The sequence below is a fragment of the Chlamydotis macqueenii genome, chromosome 4 (genome assembly GCF_036417535.1).
Source record: "Chlamydotis macqueenii isolate bChlMac1 chromosome 4, bChlMac1.mat, whole genome shotgun sequence".
Taxonomy (NCBI): Eukaryota; Metazoa; Chordata; class Aves; order Otidiformes; family Otididae; genus Chlamydotis; species Chlamydotis macqueenii.
The window spans coordinates 51,741,375-51,760,384 of NC_141559.1; the positions used below are offsets into that span (position 1 = coordinate 51,741,375).

Sequence of the window (19,010 nt, forward strand, 5' to 3'; positions counted from 1 at the left end):
TCCTCAAGTCGAGTCTGTTTTGCCCGTAATGGTAACTTTAAAGATCTCTCTCTACCCTTATCTAAAACCTTGACCCTTTTTTTTTGGTTGTTATATTATCTTGCCCTATTCCCTTGGAGGGTGGGGGGAGTGAGAGAGAGACTGCGTAGCTTGGTCCCAAGCGGGGCTAAACTACGACATCACTCTAAATTTTTCAGGGCATATCCACTATAGAGTCCCGTTTCCTAGCTCATTAATAAAACCTCTAAAAGAAATGCATGCCTGCTGTTCATAAACACTGATTCATAGAGATTCTAGAAAAAAGTCTGATACAAAATATACATGCCATAGGTTGCAGAGTAGTGCATCTAAACAATCTGAAAGTTACTCCATTCAAACCCAGCTGTGTCATTAGATTTGTAACAACTGTAAGTGTACTGACAGTTTAATGGAAGAGCAGGCAGTGAGCAGACCAGGAAAAATTAAATACAATGGGAAAGCCTCTACAGGTTCTTTGCACTCTGAGCATTTCCACTAATATCACAAATATGCTTTCCCTCATTATTTAGAGATTAAGTCTAAAAATTTTAAGCCTCTGAAGATAATGTCAAAAAAAATGTCCAACTCTGTAATAAGACATTTGGTACCTTATAATAGCACAGAAGTTATCATATGAACTGCTGAAGTTTTCTTCCTCAATGGCATTTTTATTGGAAATTGGTATGTGCTTTCTTTAGCTTAGTTTCTCTGAGAAAATAAGTGTCTCAATCAGCCTAATGCATTATGAATCATAGTACGTACATTAAAAAAAAAAATCCTTTCTGTAGGAGGAAAAAAAAACAAACCAGATTTCTGGGGACTTCCCCTTGGGCTTAGCACATAACATTTTCTGTAAAACATCATCTGCTACTCCTATGATTCAGCTTTGCGCAGCTCAGAATCCAATTACTGTATCATGCTCAGCCACACAGACCCGAGCCGTCCCCACTGCCCCTCCTCTCAGCAGCAGTGAATTCCATCCAGTGGTGGTTCCGCTGCTTACCACAGAGACCTGGAGAGGTGATTTGCAGCACAAACACAAGAGAAGTGAAGAAGGAATGATGGTGAGGATGAAAAGACAGGACACGAATGAAAATCCAGGGGCAGTGGAGAACCACAGGAGAAACATTACCTTTTCTATCAAGAACCTCTACTACGGATGTTAGGAAGCAGCAATGGCAATGGAGAAAACAGATATAAGATGGTAGCATCCACACTAGCATTTTATAGTTTGTTTTTTGGAGTGCTCTGCTTTTCAAAGGGTTGGGTTTTTTCCTCCTTCCTTTGGAGGAGGTGAACATGAAAGGTCCATTCCAGCTATACCAAATTCAATCCCATCACTTGTGAAAATACAAGGGTTTGAACTGCTCCTATAAGCAACTTTGAACCACAAGCCTGGCAGGATGCTGGGCTAAAGCTAGTGTGGTAAACTCCCTGATATTCCTAAGTGCAGACACAGGGGCCTCAGCACCAACAGTTAATGCTGGTAATTCACAAAGTATGTCCTGTTTGCAAGCATGAGATTCTTCTGAATCTCAGGCATTTATTTTTAAAACTTCTACAAAATTAATGCATTTAAGTAATATTCTACTCTTAAAATTGTACAATTAACTTCCTCAAGATTCCACTCTACTTTTGTGTTCTGGTTTTGTTTAGTGAGGGGGGTCTAAGGTGGTAGCTTCTGTAGGAAACTGCTAGAAGTCGCTCCCCTTTGTTCAGTGGACTTGGCTGAGCCTAGGGCAGACCCGCTGCTGGCCAAGGCTGAGCCAATTGGTAGCAGAATGTCCCATGACAACGCGTCTGCGATAACGTATTTAAGAAGGAGAAAACAGGGAAAAAAAAAGAGGGAAGATGTGAAGCAGCTGAGCGGGGGCAGAGAGGGGGAGGCGCAAGCCTTGTGGGCCTTGCAGGCCTCACCCTCTGGCCTCCCGCCGGGCAGCTGAATGGGCCTAACTTGGCCTGGCCTGGCTGCAAGAAGTGGAGAGGAAATGAGAAGTGAATAAGATGTAAAAAGGATCCTGAGAGGCATCTGCCAGCCTGTTGTGAGGAACGGCTGCAGACGCCAAGGTCAGTGAAGAAGGACGGGGAGGAGTAATGTGGCTCCTGACCAAGATTCCCTTGCAGCCTGTCTGTGGTGACGACCATGGTGGAGCAGGTTGTCCCCCTGCAGCCCATGGAGGTCCATGGAGGGGCAGAGATTCACTGACAGCCCGTGGAGGACCCCACACCGGAGAAGGTGGAGGCCTGAAGGAGGCTGTGGCCCGTGGAGGGCCCGCTGGGACAGCTGTTCTGGGGGGACTGCACCCCATGGAAGAGATGACCCACGCCGGAGCAGTTTCACGGAGGACTGTGGCCTGTGGGAGGGAACCCACGGTGGAGCAGAAGGTGGAATGCGAGGAGTTCTTCCCCCGACAACGAAGTGTTGGCGTTAAAAAATGTGTGATAACTGACCGTGACCCCCATTCCCTCTTCCCTCTTGTGCCGCTTGGTGGGGGGAAGGTAGTAGAGATAATGTTAAGCCTGGGAAGAGGGAGGGGTGGGGGGAGGTTATCTTGTTCCCTGTCTCATTATCCTGCTACTTGGAAGAAACTAGGTGTGGAAATTTGTTGTAAGCCATTACACTGTATTTGTTTTCCATCGCTGTTTTGTTTTCTTCTGTTATTGCTGTTAAATTTATCTTTTTGTTCCATCTCAACCCACGTGTTTTTGCTGGGTTTTTTTTTGTTTACCAGTTCTCCCTTCTGTCCCACTGGAGGGTGGGGGGGGCAGGGAGTGAGAGAGAGACTGCGTAGTCTGGTCCCAATCGGGGCTGAACTACAACATTTTGCTACTTTCTTGTTGCTTGTATTAGTGACCATATGACAACCACCTCAAAAATGTTGGGTAAAATTTCTGGAAGTATGAGTGTTGAGTCAGCTTGGGAATACCTACACTACAATGTGACTCACAGTGCAGGTACATCCTAAATCTTTTAAATAATGTAGTTCTCAAACATTTGTTAATTAGAGGCTTCAGCATCCTATGTATTTTTTGTTCACTACTTTCTTCTAGTAAAACAAACAAAATCAAAAGAGGCAGAAGGAAGAAATGAACTGAAGATACAAGCACAACCATAAATTAAGCGTTACTACTGTAGAAGCTCATTTTCTTATGTACAGAGACCTAATAAAAGCGTAGGATGCACTGGGCACTCATTCTAGCATTAGGAGTTGAATAGAAATGTTTCCCCAAGTAGTGAATCCAAAAAAAAGACCTTTGTAACAGACTAAGAGAACAAAAGATTATACCCATATAACTTATCAGTTTTACTTTCCAGAGAAGAAAAGCTCCTGCTTTTGTTTGATCTAAAGAGAGATGGAACACAACAAATATTTGAGATAAGGGTAAGGCCTTTACTGAACATTGAAATACTTCTAGTACTAGCTGAAAACAAACTCTACACTTTAAAATACCCATCCTGCTTCCTTCTTTCCTAGTGGCAGTAAGAATGCTTCCTTGTGGAAAGCAATTGTTAAATGCAAACGTGCAAATAAGTTGCAGTATTTTGGGGCCTTCCAGTCCCTCAAAAAGCTGGTGTCATTTTTTGTGATTTAAAAACATGATCCATGAGTCAAGATGTAAAAGAAACAGAACTGAGTGGAGTAGTCATGAAAGGTTTACTCAAGTTTCAAACCAGTCTATTGGGCCATGCTAGTACCTTGGAGTGCCCTTTAGCTCAAACAAGTTCTACACTAGGCAATTATTTTGGAGACTTAAAAAGGTGAAAGTTATTTTATACTGAATAAGTTAACAATTTACAGGAAAAAAAAAAAAAAACCTTACAGATACCCACTACATACACAAAATGTGATTTAAGGAAAGCACATCACATTACCAAACTACAGAGCTTAACCTCAAGGTCCCTCGAAAGCATTCACAAGCAATAAAGCCACAAAAATCACACAAAACTATACAATTTTCCTGTATCATGAGTTTTCTAAAAAAGTACTGACAAATCTCAAAAAAAAAAAAAAAAGAGGATACACATGAAAACTAGATTATATACATTTAATTGTCAGAGTCATTGTGTCAATACACACATGCACATCTAGACATCTCGGAACACTGGCACAGGTTGCCCAGAGAAGTGGTGGGTGCCCCATCCCTGGAAATGTTCAAGGCCAGGCTGGATGGGGCTCTGAGCAACCTGATCTGGTTCGAGATGTCCCTGCTCCTTGCAGGGGGGTTGGACTAGATGACCTTTAAAGGTCCCTTCAAATCCAAACTATTCTATGATTCTATGATAAAAGTATTTCTGATAAAACACAAACTACAGTTAGCATTTTTGTCTGCAAGAAACACTCTGACATACTACCACCATAAATGAAGCCATATGCGTGTCTTACCTGATAAAAGCAATATAAGCAATACAGCAAAGAAGTCAGGATACTCTGCCAGCCCAGAATAATTCATTTTGAAGTGGGTTTTGAAGAAATGACCAATCTGTTTTCCAAGAAGCTCATCAAAGGTGCCACTCCAGGCTCTTGCTACGCTTGATGTACCTTCATATAATAGATGCATGTTTAGGGTTTTGCATACATACAAGGATACAGTTACTGCTACTGAAAAAGAAGTAAACCCAAGCATGTCGCTACTTGCATTTTAAAAAGCAGAGCTTTGTGATTTTTTTTTGCGAAGGTATTTTAACATTATAGAATTTTTCTACATAGTTAAATGGTAACATTATTCTACACAATATACAATTTTGTACCTCATTTGTTCCCAAAATATTGCAGAAATTATTTCTGTATCATTTGTATTTGATGTCATTCTGGAAGATTCTTATTTATAAAGTTACAATATAGTATATGTTAAACAACATAAAGCTTATTTCTAAAGTTACAATATGGTGTATGTTAAACAATATAACGCAATGTAAGAAAGCAGTTTAAGAAAGAACATGAAGAAAAGTTTGTTTACCTGGAAGTAAAGCAAAAAAAAAACCCATCACTAGGAAGATGTATATTGCTGGAGGCAGTATTTAAGGCTAACACTCTCCTCTGGTAAAGCACGTATGTGTCCACGGCTAAACATAACCTTATTTTTACCACTCGCCTATCCTGAAAATCACTTCAATACAGTACTTGGACACATTCACTTTCTAGTGATTTGGGCAACAGTCCTGTAGTTAGGTATACATATACAGCTAGGTGTGCTTATACAAGATATAATGGATGCTTGGAACATGTAGCTCTGAAAGAAAAAAAAATAAAAAAATGTTGTTTCTGCTAAAGCACTGAAATAGTTTTTTTAACATCTGCCATGTAAGCATTGATTCTATTCAGACCTGTTCAACTTTGTATTTTACGGGATTACAAGACAGGACATTTTAATTAGCATGAAGTTGTAGTAACAAGCTAGTACTTAAACCTCATTACTTTCTTGATGTGAGATACTATAGTGATTGGGTCTCTGTAAATGTCCTTGCTGTGTATATTCAGAAAAGAAATACGCTTATTGATTTTACTGAAATTATTCTTGCTGACCAAAGACAGCAAAGAAATCCTGTTTACTCTTTTGCATCATCACTGACCTGACACAATTTTCATAAAAGTTATTCAGTCCATACTGCTGAAGACAGATTGTTTGAAAAAGCATCTTGCAAAAAAAAATCTGTTTACAATGTTGATGCACAGGAGGAAATAACCTAATCAAATTACCTTGGTTATTTGATCCCAGCAGGAGTAAAAGCAATAGTAGCTAAGTACAGAGACAGAAAAGAAAGACAGACCCAAATCTGTATCTTATATCTGCTGTCTCAGAAACCCTTGAGACCTATGTTTGTTCTTGATCTTACCTATAATATAGGACAAAACGAGATTCCAACCAGTGATAAAAGCCCACAGTTCACCAACAGTTACATAAGTATACAAATATGCAGAACCAGTCTTGGGAACGCGAGCACCAAACTCAGCGTAGCAGAGACCTGCCATCACAGATGCCAGCGCAGCAATGAGGAAAGAAACAACGATGCTAGGTCCAGAATCGGATTTGGCTACTTCTCCAGCAAGGACATAAACACCAGCACCAAGGGTACTTCCTACTCCCAGGGCTATAAGGTCCACTGTCGATAAGCATCGGCACAACTTGGAGTCCTCAAGACTTTCACCACTCACGTTCTTCTTCCGCACTAGACACCGAACAAAGGACAAAGCTGGTCCACAGGGCAACATGGTGGATGTAGAGCTCTGAAATTAAATAAATCATTATAGTACATAAAAAGTAGCATGGATATTGGTGAAAAACAACTAAAGAAACATATTTGCATAAAGAACTTTAATCACACCTAGCCATTTATATATTTACTCTCTTCTATTACATTAAATAAGCTGGCACATGCTTTTCCCCAGGAAAGACAGTAGGGATTCAGTATTCCTGATTTTATATTTAGCACTTACTTCCCCAGGAAAATATATCCATTATCTTTAGGTTTACTACACTACTGTAAAAAAAAGAAGAAATTGTTTCTATTTATCTGCTGATGGCCACTTCGTAACCATTTCTAAAACAGAACCAGAACAGATGTGTATTATCTCATATATCATAAGGACTTTTAAGATAAGGATCAGCACCAACATAAATAAGGATTTTTAAAATCTAAAACTCCAACACCAAGGCTACAAACACCAAAAGCTTTAAAATATAGCCTTCTGACAGAGCCAGTGCAATCTCCCTTAGCCTTCAAATACATGGCTTTTGCCTTTAGATTTTCCTTCAATTAAAACTATAAATATCTATACTCTGATCATGATGTGTTAAGTGGAACCCTCCTAGGAACTGAGAAACCTTTTCATTTAGATGAAGATATTCTGCTAGTAGATTTCTCCCTGGTCTGTAGCAGTTTCCTAGACCAGTAAAGAGCATTTCTAGCACAATAGTTTAATCCTCTAATAGCAATGACTTTGTGTCAAGATGGATAGCTCACTTAAGAGTGTTTGATCCCAGAACAAAGAGTCAGAGGCAAGAGAACTACCATCCTGATAAGAGATTGCTTGAAAAAAAAATCGCCTTGGCTATGAAAAAGGGAGAGATCTCTGTGGAGGAACATTTTCTGCCTGTTCCTGTAATAGGTCCCCAAGTACACTCAGACATGCCACTTCTGTCTTCAAAGAATGTTCTTAAAAAAATAGGTCTCCATTCCCTTTCAAGGAAAGGGAAGTTGTTAAAGGATAGTGAAGGGAACTGAATAGCTCTGGGTAGTGATGTTTAATGACCATTAGAAAGGTGATAGCTGCCCAGGACAGTGGAAGGAGGCCAGATAGACAAGTTTCCAAAGCTCTGCTGCAATTAGGCAGTCCTTTCAGGCCCCTAGATATAAGTATCTGCTCATGGTATGTAGACTTCATCCACTGAGAACTATGCTGATGTGTGTGTCAGCAGACAAAAAATATCCATAAGTTCTTCTGAGGGGAACCAACATTGAACTGTTCAGGCAAAATCCCTTGCTGTAGCTCCTGAACTCTTCACTAAGAGCAGCCTTTCTTTGAGCCCGCAGCTGAGGCGCTCCAGATTTGTCTATCCTGGGCTGTGCTTGGACAAGTATTCCCAAGGCCACTATGTTTTTTTTTTTTTCCATAATGACACTTCTGAAGCTGTAGCAATCACTTAGGATGTTATATTAATATATTCATTCAGCTGTAGCCCATGGCGAGAGGCAGCAATGCTCTTGTGACTCCATGCCCTTCCCCTTAGCAATTTCAATGTTGCAGAAACATGGCATTTTTTTTTTAACGAATCATTTCCCCCATCCCCTAAATGACAAGGTTCATTTGGTATTTCATTAACAGGAAAAACTGGCAGACGTTTTTCTCAGAACACTAAATTGTCCCAATGCTCCTTTGTAATTTGGGACAAGAAGTTCTGAAGGTTCTGAAGTCATCTATCACAGTGGCCAGGTGGGTGATATTATGGTTTTTGCTGCTGAGAAAGAACCCTTGTAACAAAATAGGAGGGTTTTTTTCTCCTTCTGCTGTCTCTGATTCTTGTGGAGAGGACAGGAGGCTGGTTCGTGCTAGCCACAAGCCAGTAAGATGAAACACCTGCTCTGACTCAAACCCATTCCTTCTTCTTTAGCCTTTAAAAACTGGAGCACAACTGAAGACAAGGTTCAAGATACAAACGATGTGTCTGTAGAGAAAAAAAAATCTCATCTGCATGAGAAATGTACCTTTTTAGGTATATCGAGCCTAACATGGACTTGATGAATATACATACTTTTACGATGACCACTGCAATCCAGAATGTCTTACAGTTTCCTATACTTACTATGCACATATGCTTAGTACACAATGTTTGAACACTGCTTCACAACATCTCTTGCTGTGTACCAAGTGCAGGGTTGTACCTCAGCCATGGCCCCCTTTCAGATTTGGCCGTAACATCCCAAGACTCCGGTACTGATGAATTCATACTCGATAGGAAGGTGTAGCAAGAAGAACTGATGAGCTTATGAGGATATTTTTCCTTCAAAGACAAAGCGTCTTCAGAAATCATTGTTGAGTGTAACCTTTTTCTGATATGTCCCATGTAAGATAGATACTTTAATGCATTATCTGCTGCAAGAGAACACCCTGGGCTCTGGCCCGGTGCTGACGTGTGCTGACTCACAAGCACAGCTTATCAGAACACCACAGCTGAGCGTGTCTCATGCTCCAATAGTAACCTAGAAGTTCGCAAAGAAGGTAACAGCTGGGTGTGCCTTTTGGTGGCAGCATTGTCCCAGATAAGCTTACACTGTGACCGCACGCTATTGAAAAGGGTCTTATTCCTGGGCCAGCATGATTGGGCAAATCTCATTATTTCCTCTTCTGTTATCTTTAGAACAGAGAGGAATATGAAAGAGAGTAAACGAACACAGAAAAAAGTGATCTCTCCTACTTTTTGACCAGCACGTCTCAGTATTTATTTGCCCAATTGCTCCTTTTTGCTTCCTTGTTCACTGTTGCAGTCTAAGCCTGCCTGGTCCTAGCACAACACTCTGGCCTCTGCTTCCCCTTCTCCTCTGAGCACCATCAGCTCCGGCCCGGGCCCCTGTTGAACATCCCACACAGCCGATGAGCTCTGGCTCTTCTCCAAGCCTTCCTGGGGAGGCACGCTTGACAGCTTGCGAAATTGAGTTTTTGGTAATGTACTAGGTAATCAATCAAGAAGGAAGTGAGCTCTCTCAGTGCTCTGCAGCTGACAGAGCTCACAGTGCTTCTGAGGCATCGCTGAGGCCCCTGACCTATGTTTGTTAGAGCAGACAGGGATACCTGCCTGCCTTTGAACAGCATTAGTCATGGAGCCTGAAAGTGTGATCAGTCAGGGTGGGCTGAGTTGTTCATGCAGTTTAAACACAGTACAGACTGAATCCTGAGCTTATACAGAGTTTAAGCATAGGAAATTAGTGATAAGAAACCAAAAAGGAAAATGCCCTTGCACTCACCAACAGTGTGCAGTTATTTCCAACTAAGGTGAGGAGCAGATCCAGCCTGTTGCTTCTCCCATGCATGAGCAGACTCAGCCAGTCAGGCTGCACTTCAGTGAAGTCTACTTTACAGAGACAGTTGTCACAATCTAACACCTGTGAAGTCCATTTGTCACTGACCTTGGCATTTTCCTTTGCGTACGACAGAGGTGGCAGCTCTGGCTCTGTATGCGCTGGGTCACTGAACTTCTGAAGTCTCTTTTGGACTAAGGTTTTCTTTAGTTACAGATTATAACACAGAATATGCCTCCAACAGTCCTCCAAAAAAAAAGGGAGGCCTCCGTTCAACTGCCTTAGTCTTGAGGACCAATGTTCAGCCCATATTCAAGCCTCCTTCTTCCTTGAACACATTCCTAGAATGAACTACAGTGCCATCCACATTGTAGTTTACAGTTTTACCCCTTCAACTACATGCAACGAAGAGACAAGCAGGACAGGAGGACTTAGTTTAGACAGGAAAGGAATTGTACATATCTATCTAATATAGGGGGAAAAAAACCAGAAAGCTTCCTCCTGTCAAATGGACATTCACAGTATTTGTCAGAGTACCCAAACAAGCACAGATAGTTCTCCAGTCTCTTTTGTTCTTTATTGTCTTGGGTATTTTTCTGTACAGTAGCTGCTGATATACCCTTCCTGATTTCAGTCTTTCCTGGCCAGTTGTAAACCAGATAATTTACTGCTTGACCGCTATGGATCTGAATGCTAACCCAAGAAGGTGAGTTCAGCCTTATAATTCATACCAGCTCTTCCATTCAGATGAACAATTAATGGTCAACTATTGTTAGCCCTCTTCTAGCAGGAAAAATCTGTTATCAAAAAAACTTGTAACTACAAATACAATGCAAGCGACAAAGTCTCCATCTGCAAAGTCTGTATTCATCTTTAAAATGGCTTTGACTGCTTTTCAGTCATGGAAAATCTACCATTTTTGCAAAGTATTTTCCATGTAGAAATAACCTAACAGCCTCCTACCCCAAAACAAAACACAAACAATAGGTGGATATTGGTGGAGAAGAAAATAACTTGTATCATGTATCACCACACTCTTCTATTAAAATAAGATTTCAATTTAATTTCATGTAATAAGTGGTTTAAGTTAGTATACATCAAACCCAAGCTACAGGTGGGAAAACCCAAAGTTTTACTGCAGCTGCCACTCAACTTTTCCGACAAAATTTTCCATTAAAAGCTCTAATAAAAAAGATAAAAATATTTTCAGAAAAGCAACTGTTATAAAGCAATATAAAAACCTCTGAAAGTTTTAATACTATTATTGAGATGTATGTTTAAATATTCCTGAAGCAAAAGTAACATAAAGATATTTTACTTATAAACTGTTTTGTTAAGCTAATAGTATATACTATACTATAAATATTAGGTGCTGTAGTTTAACATTTTAAACAGCATACCATGTAGGGAGAAAATAAGTTTTTAACATATTGAAAATGGAAAAAAATAATACTGATTATATACAGATTAATTTAGAGTCTTTCTTCAGCCTCATTTTCCTGAAAAAAAAACCTGTAAAAGTTTGTATTTCGTATTTTCCATCTGTAGAATTTATAAGAAAGCTTTTGTTTGCTCTTAAGTACATTTAGCCTTATTCAAAATTGCAGTATTGCATTGATTAGATCTAGGGCAATAATATATGAAAGTAAAAGAAGTGAAACATGAAGCAAAACTAGGTATAGTCTATGATTTGTGTGTGCGTACACACATGCACAAACAATACATGATTTTACTGTAAGCGCCCTAAAAGTTGACGTTGTGCCCAAGACTTTCACAAAACTGCTAATGTCTTGGAATATTTAAAGCAGTGTATTTAAATGATACTTAAAGCCCTAAAATGGGAAAGCAGCACCTGTAACAAAAGTCTAATATGTATAAAATGGAAAAGGAAAGCTTTATCATGCAAAAGCAGAAACACCTTTCCAGTCAGACTGGGAAGGAAAACACAAATTGCATATATATTTATATATATATATATATATGCAATATATATTAACACTGTAATTTGCACTTTATCAGAGACACAATAATGCTGCAATGCAAACTAAATGTAGTACGGCATACCACAGCTCTTGCTACTCAAAAAGCACATATGTTAAAGGCAAAGGGTCCTACGATAAGCTACGTTCCTTTCAGGTTACTTCTTTCAGCAGTAAATTTCATTACAAACCTGATTCAGAGCAACTTCTGCTGGGCAAACTTCGGCTCCTCTTACCCAGTCCCGAACTTCTGCCAACTTAAATGCAAGAGTAATGACTGAAAGTGATTTTATTAAAATATTTGCTTTAAAAGCCAGCTGTAGGTGGTGAGAGAGCTGTTGGTGCGAAGGGGTGGAAGCTCAGCAGCCTGGGTGATTGGAAGGCTGCGAGCCGGTCAGCTATTTGCCCAGCTAACGCGGAAAGGGAGAGACAGAAAATCTTGCTGCTGTTCAGATAAATCACGCTCACTCTCTTCACAACACCAAATCCAACTGGAATGCTGTTTTCTACATTTAAACACACCTATGTGCTCGCATATAAAACACACACTGTGGTGAGGGTACCCACTGCACACCCCCCCAGGGACTCACTCCTTTTACACAACCTGAAGGAAAAACAAAAATATGGATGTCAAACTTCATCTCCCACTGCAAAAGCAAAGTCTTCCCATTGCCCTTGTAAAAAATAAACTGGCTTTGAAGCACATTGAAGGATACTTTGCAACACTTTGAGATCTGAATCCAATACTGTAGCATAAAAATGGAGAAATGCCTCCAAGAAGAGTGTGCTCCACAAGGGTGGGCTGTATTTCAAGACCAGGAGTTCAGATGTCATTTCTTACCTTATCCAAGGCTATTCTTTTCTTAAAGTGCAAAAAAGTGTGAAGAGAAAGGGTCTTGTTCATAGAAGCTCTAATGATAACAATACCCATTCTTCCCCTCGTGCTGACCTCATCCTGGTTAAATACAAGCTCTATCTCCTTCCCAGTTAATACCCAGTCAGAAGATAGAAACAAGAAGTTATGCTAGAGGTACAAGCTGCTAAACAGCTTTCCACAGAAGTTAGGTTTCTTGTGTGGAAATACATGGAAATTACTTTTAAGGAACATCACTCTCAACCATGACAACATCTAGGCTTTTTTTTTTCCCAAACCATCACCCTCTAGCAAGTCCATGAATGACCTGATAATTACTTGCATGGATTTTAGCTGACATCCTTAAAGCCATTTCTGAATCATTTACAACCATGTGGATTTATTAGGAATGCATAGTTGATGCATAAATTATTTATTGCTTAATCATGGGAAAACATCCCTTCTACTTTTTTTTTTTAAAACAAGTAGAAGGTGTAATTGCTTCATAATCTGCTGAATTTCAGATTGCTTCATAATTTGACTCCATTTCTACTTGACTTCTACAAGCTAGCCTTCCCCACAGTACCAGGGCAGGATGCCCCTGCAGAAAAGCCGAATGTGAAGCTAGCCTCGCCTCACATTGGTGTTCTGCTCCGATCACTTGCCGGTAGACACCTGCCAGGTTAATGGTAACACACCGTACTGGGCTGATCTATGATTTTCTGTCACTCCTGGAGTTGGAACCATTATCTGGGGTATCATCATATGTAAATCATTCTCAAGTAGCTTTATTAATTATTAATAAAAGACAGTTCAGCAGATCAAAGCAAAAAAAAACAACCAAAACAACCAAATACCAAACCAAAATCAACCACTCCTCAAAAAAACAAACAAAAAAGCAAACCTTGACAACTCCTGTCAACTACTTTCTAAATGTGGTCATCGAACTGAAGACTATGCAGGCCATATAGATGTGGTCATAACAAGGGCATGGGCCCAAATTTAAACAGGGGAATTGGAATTCTGCATTTCCAAGACAGTAGAACAAGCTTAAGAAAGTAGTTTAATTTCAAATTTGCATTCCTGTAAACATATTCATTCCCTATAATCATAGTTCTTCCTATAGCATCTATAAAACACCTATAAAATATTTTATGGACATTTTATTTACATGCATTGTTTGCATTTGGATGTACAGACATTTCAAAACATTTTACACTGTGTAGAATTAACACAGAGCTGTCCAGGACATGTTGTTGTGTTCGCAGAGCAAGACAAACAGTTCTTGGTATTAAATACACAAACCTGATCAGACTGAAGGCAACAGCAAAATTCAAAATTGTATCACTGGGGTCAGGATTTGATTCAAAATAAGGACTTTGCATTAGGAAACAGGAAGTAGACAGTAATGACAGAATGGACTAACCCGTCCTCTCCCAAAAAGAGACAACCACAACACCACAAGGATTGTTCACACTATTCCACAATAAGTATTTTAGGGGTGTCACAATTTTTCTGGATCTTTATTCCCTACCCATTGCAATCTCTAGCACTCTTTTAATTTATTCACTGTAGAATTAAGAAGAAAAAAACCACCACTCTTATTATGTCACAGTAGAGCACCATCACTACATCTTACATGGATTTACTCCCCAAACAGCACAGAAATGTAAACGTGCAAATTATTTCCCTAGTTTAAGTTTATCTGCAGGTGCCATAATATATATTGCAATCACCATATTTAACTGTTTTATCTAAAATACAGCATAAAAAAAAATCCAGTGAATGTACTGTAAGGTTTCTAGGGTTTGCAAAAAACCACTTCCAGTAGATCGGAAAATGAGCAGTTCTTTATTCATCCATGTAACCTCAGCATCTCCAAAACTTTTTTTGGTACCATTTCGAACTCTGAGGCACCAGCTCCTCTGGGATTGCTGCTTCAGAAGGGGATCTTCCTTTTATAGAAAATGCCAGAAACAAGATTACAGTAAGTCAGATTTAGTATTAACTGGATTCCTCTTTGCTTTCTGCCTCTCTTCTTTTTTATTCTTGACCTTATTATGACACAGATTTGTTACAGACACTAAAAGTTTAAATCCTTCAGAGGTTGTATAAATTGGTTCAAAATTTCATCCTCATTCTTTAAATTAACAGTAGAAACCTTACTGACGTTCATGGGGCTGGGAAGTCACTCGCAAGCGCACTTTCTGGTTCCTCTGGAGCTATCACCTGGCTGTGATAACAATTCATCCCTGGTAACACCAGCAAATGTATGGATCATTACAAAGACAGAGAGGAGCTGCCCTGCTGCGGTTCATGTAACTTTCTAAGACTTAATCCTGGGAACAGGAGCACACAGCAGCTACACTGCTAAAGGCATTCAAACCTAGAACCATCCCTGGCTCCCACTGGCTTCTGAAATAAAACAGCTTGCATCCGTCCTGCTTAGATCTAGAGCACTGTGGGGTATGTCTCTGCTACACAGTGTCTGGTGTAGCAGAGACACTGATGTCCTATGGACACTCAGACACAGGGTTTTTGTGTGCTTTCAGGAATGAGTACTCAAGACTACAAGACCACCATGTTGCCCCCCAGGAGAGTCGCGTTTTCACAGATTCAGCCGACAGGTGTATTTGTGTGCCTCAGGGCGTGCAACACAAGCAGCATCAGAAAGGTGTTCCTGAAGGTATGGGGTCTGGTGGGGTACCAGTGAAGAACGGCAGATCTAAGGCACTTTGAACAAGACTGAGAATACAGAGTGCTGCCTGGAGGCAGCTACCAGCAACAGCACACCCAGCGTCTCTCTCAGACAAAATTCTAATTTCTCTCCAGAAAAGAGCTGTGGTACATCCACTTAGCGTAGTCCACTTTGGCTCACAGTTTGTTTTCAGTTACAAATCCAACTGTGTTTTGTCCAACAATATTGCTTTATAACTTAGGTTCTGGCTTTAGAGACTTCTTTTCTGCTCCTTAGCAACTATATCACACTTGGATTAATCTGAAGTGCCTCATCCAACAGTTCTCTGACTTCTATACCCCAGGGACTTTTGCAGCACATTCTTTCCATAAAGAGGTTGATCAGAAATTCTCTTCTTGCCAAGAAAGAGCTGACCATGTGAGAAGGAATGAACTGAAAGAGAAAACTATTTTATTTATTTTATTTTCCTATGGAAGGCTCCTTTAAGACTTTCTCTTACAGTGTAAAAAAGAATATGAACATATTTTCATAGAATTATGTGGAAATTCATACTCAGGGAATTTTAAATGAAAAAAAAAATCCTGATTAATTTTTTAAATTCTTGCACAGACTGAAACAAAATACTGCAGAAGCCTAAATGACAAACTGATTAATAGCTGCTCTGCTGTTGACTCTGACTTGACTCACAGATACAGCCTTGCAGCTACAGGCCAAAAAGCTATGGAGTTTTACACAACTAGAAGTGCTAACTCTGCAAAAACATATCCATGTGCTTGCCCATATAACTACCCATACCGCACAGAAGTTAAACATGAACAAAAGTGCTTGCAGAACCAGGGCCTTAGTGAACCATGGCAATCCCTCGACAGTGTGCTGCACAGCGCGTGCTGCTTTGCCTCGGAAGTCAGGACTTTGCAACCAACTGTAACAAATATCACTTTTGACATGCACAAGAAAAATATCACGACATGGTTTGTACAATTTGTGCAGGTCTGATGGGATTTGAGAAGATGTACTAGTATTCCTAAAAGGATTGGTCAAGTGCCAACATGAATTTTTTTCTACGTCAAGATAAATAAAGTAATTAGCATTTTAGTGGTTCTGAGAATAAAAATCCAAGTTACCACAAAAAAAACCCAACAAAACAGTGCAATCTACGTGCTAATCTACATAAGATGATCATAAACATGTAAGAGAGAAAAAGAATCTTTATAAAGCTCAACAGTAATGTAGGCTATCTCCATAATGTTATGACAGGATCATTTCTGAAGAGAATAAACTACAATCAACACTTTTTAAAGGGCTTCCTATTTATTAAAATATAAATATATTTCAGATTGCTTCTTTAAGCTGATTGCTGAAACTATTTCCTACAGAATGCTATAGAAATTAAAATAAAATTATCACTTACCAATTCTCTCATTTTTTTAATAATTGTCTTTCACTTTGTACTTATAAAAATACCTCAAATCCTGACCTTTTATAAGAGAAATTTAATTCATCCTATTAAAAATAATCATATACTATTAGACTAATATAGGCATGAAGAATAAATCTGCTAATATGCATTTCATATGTAACAAGAAGAGGAGCTACATTGGCATAAATTCCCACTAGTTATTTTGACCCAGGAATGAATAATTTAACCTAGTATTAAGCATGTCCCAAGCAGCTACTAGCTATCATTTGTTGAATTCCAAGTATTCCCAAGAGTCTAAAGAAAATGTTTGTAGTGCTGACTCATAGCGCTGTCCCCAAGTCTAAAACCAGAGTTTTGAAGAAGCCTTGGAGAAGGAATGTAACTATTTAAAGCCATACTCTCTAGAAAAAAAAAATGCACACATAATTTTTTGGCCCAGATCCACACCTTGAATACGGGATAAATGTAAATAGGAAATTTAGATAGAAAAGTCTGTAGTGTATACAAACAAGAGCCAAGAAAATAAAAGTTAAAACTAACACTTTATCTATAATCAAAAATAAATTGTGATGCCATATCTTGCCAAGACTGAAATGAAGCGGTCTCATATCTCCCTGGAGACCCCGGAAAAGGAGCATGAGATGTGGCTCCACACTGCAGCTTAGGAAGGAGCATCAGGAAGGCACCACAGGCCAGTTGAAGTGTGAGTGCACTTCATCAGAGGCATGAAGTTACAAATGGTCTTTCAATAAGACCAAGGAGAAAGATCTACCAGAATGCAAAATGTTAAGATATTGTGCATTTTCTGAGATGTAAGCTCTTGGATAACATCTTATTCTGCTTTTCCATAAGGCTGATGGAACTCACATAATCTTAAACTGAAGCAAACTATAAAAAAAGAAAAAAGTATTCAATTTCTGACAACAGACCATGTTTGAGCCAAATGAGTGGTAATATACTACTGAACAGGTATATTTTCTTCTAATGGCAACTCAGGTAGGTAATTAGGCACATTCCATGCTAATTATTCTAGCTTATGTAAATGCAACTGTCATTTAAAAATAGTACTTAATCTCAAAACTTGAAAATAAAAACTTACCAAGGTTTTTACCCAAATAATGGTGCTCTGAATTAGTTATTATTAAAAGTTATATTATTATTTACAAAGATAGTACTTTTTTAGTCATTTTGAATGTGTTTCCTTTATAGTTTTTGAAAGTTGCCTTGTTCCAATTATAATTTTCCTCATTACCTGAATTAACCAACTGAAAATTTATTTCCTAGTCCTATAAAATAGGACTGCCCTCCTTCAATTTACTCTTTTTCCCCTCAGCCAAATAGTATTTTTTTTTTCAGTTTACTTGGATTTTTTATTGTGGAAATATTTGTAAGGAGTTTTTGATGATTTTTTTTGTTTTGTTTTTCTTTAAAAATCTTTCAATTTGGAAGGCTAAAAGTGTTTATTTTTTCCTCTATCAAAAAAAGGTAAATCTTTCAAGTTACCACCTTTAATGAATATTCAGTCTTCCTACAAAAAACAATGTTGTCCAGAAAATTTCTACTAACTCCATTTCTACTTCATTCTTGAGGTATGTCATTAACAACAATTTTCCATGCTGGGAAAATGCCTACAAAAATGATAAGAAGGTTGCTGTTTTTATTTACTCTTTTTTAAGCTGTTTTTAATCAGTAACAGGGCTTTACCTCTCACCCCATGGTTACTAAGTTTCCACGACAGCCTCTTGTGTAAAACATAAGCAAAAGCCACTTAGAAGCTTACATCAGATCAATTCCATCTATTCTGTCCTCTTCAAAACCAGACAAAATAAAAAATAAAACTCTGACAAAGTAGTAGAGAAGTATTTAGAAATACAATCCTAGAATTGTTTTTTCTGTGCTAATAGGAAGATACAAGTAATGACTTCAAGATCAAAACTAAATGCCACCCCTTTCCCTGCTGAAAATGTTATTCCTTTGCACAAAAGCTGGTGATTCTCTAAAAGGGACTTAGCCACTGATTCTAAAATAGAAATCATAAGAGCCCTTTCACATGGCTAAACTCCTGAGGTGGCTTCTAAAATTTCTATAACGTCTGCATATTTTTGGAATGGCTTTGGCTGTGTGCTCCTATGCACTTCCACAGAGGAACCACAAAGGGAAGAGCTCAACAGCTCAAAAAAAAGTAGACTAATTTAATGGTATAAGAATGGAAATTAAGCAAAGAACTAATGATTCACCTAATTTCTCTCCTCCCTTCCCAACCTCAGCTGGCTGGTTTGATGGCAGAAGTGGTATCAGCGGCAGGGATTCTCGCTGCGCTGAGGCTGCCCAGTCCCATGCCTAGGTCACAGCACCTCTTGGCCCATTTGACTAGCACACCGTAAATTAATAGGCTCCAGTGGGTTTATTTTTTTTTTTTTTAAAAGTTCTATTAATTTTCTGTATTGTCATATTGAAAATTGTTTAAAGTAACTAAATCTTATATTAAAAAGTGGACTTTTCCCCTTTTTTCTACAAGGGGCAAG

At 39.0% G+C, this 19,010-nt stretch overlaps 1 protein-coding gene across 1 annotated transcript in view; it reads right to left on the reverse strand.

The window, feature by feature from the left end:
* The window catches only part of SLC7A2 (solute carrier family 7 member 2), a 62,858-nt gene that overhangs the window by 19,703 nt on the left and 24,145 nt on the right, over positions 1 to 19,010 (reverse strand). Inside the window, exons 2-3 of the mRNA XM_086746836.1 lie at positions 5,855 to 6,245; positions 4,404 to 4,559 (exon numbers count right to left, since the gene is read on the reverse strand). Coding sequence (XP_086602962.1) covers positions 4,404 to 4,559; positions 5,855 to 6,230 — 532 coding nt within the window. The 5' untranslated portion in view covers positions 6,231 to 6,245. The remainder of the gene's footprint in view (positions 1 to 4,403; positions 4,560 to 5,854; positions 6,246 to 19,010) is intronic.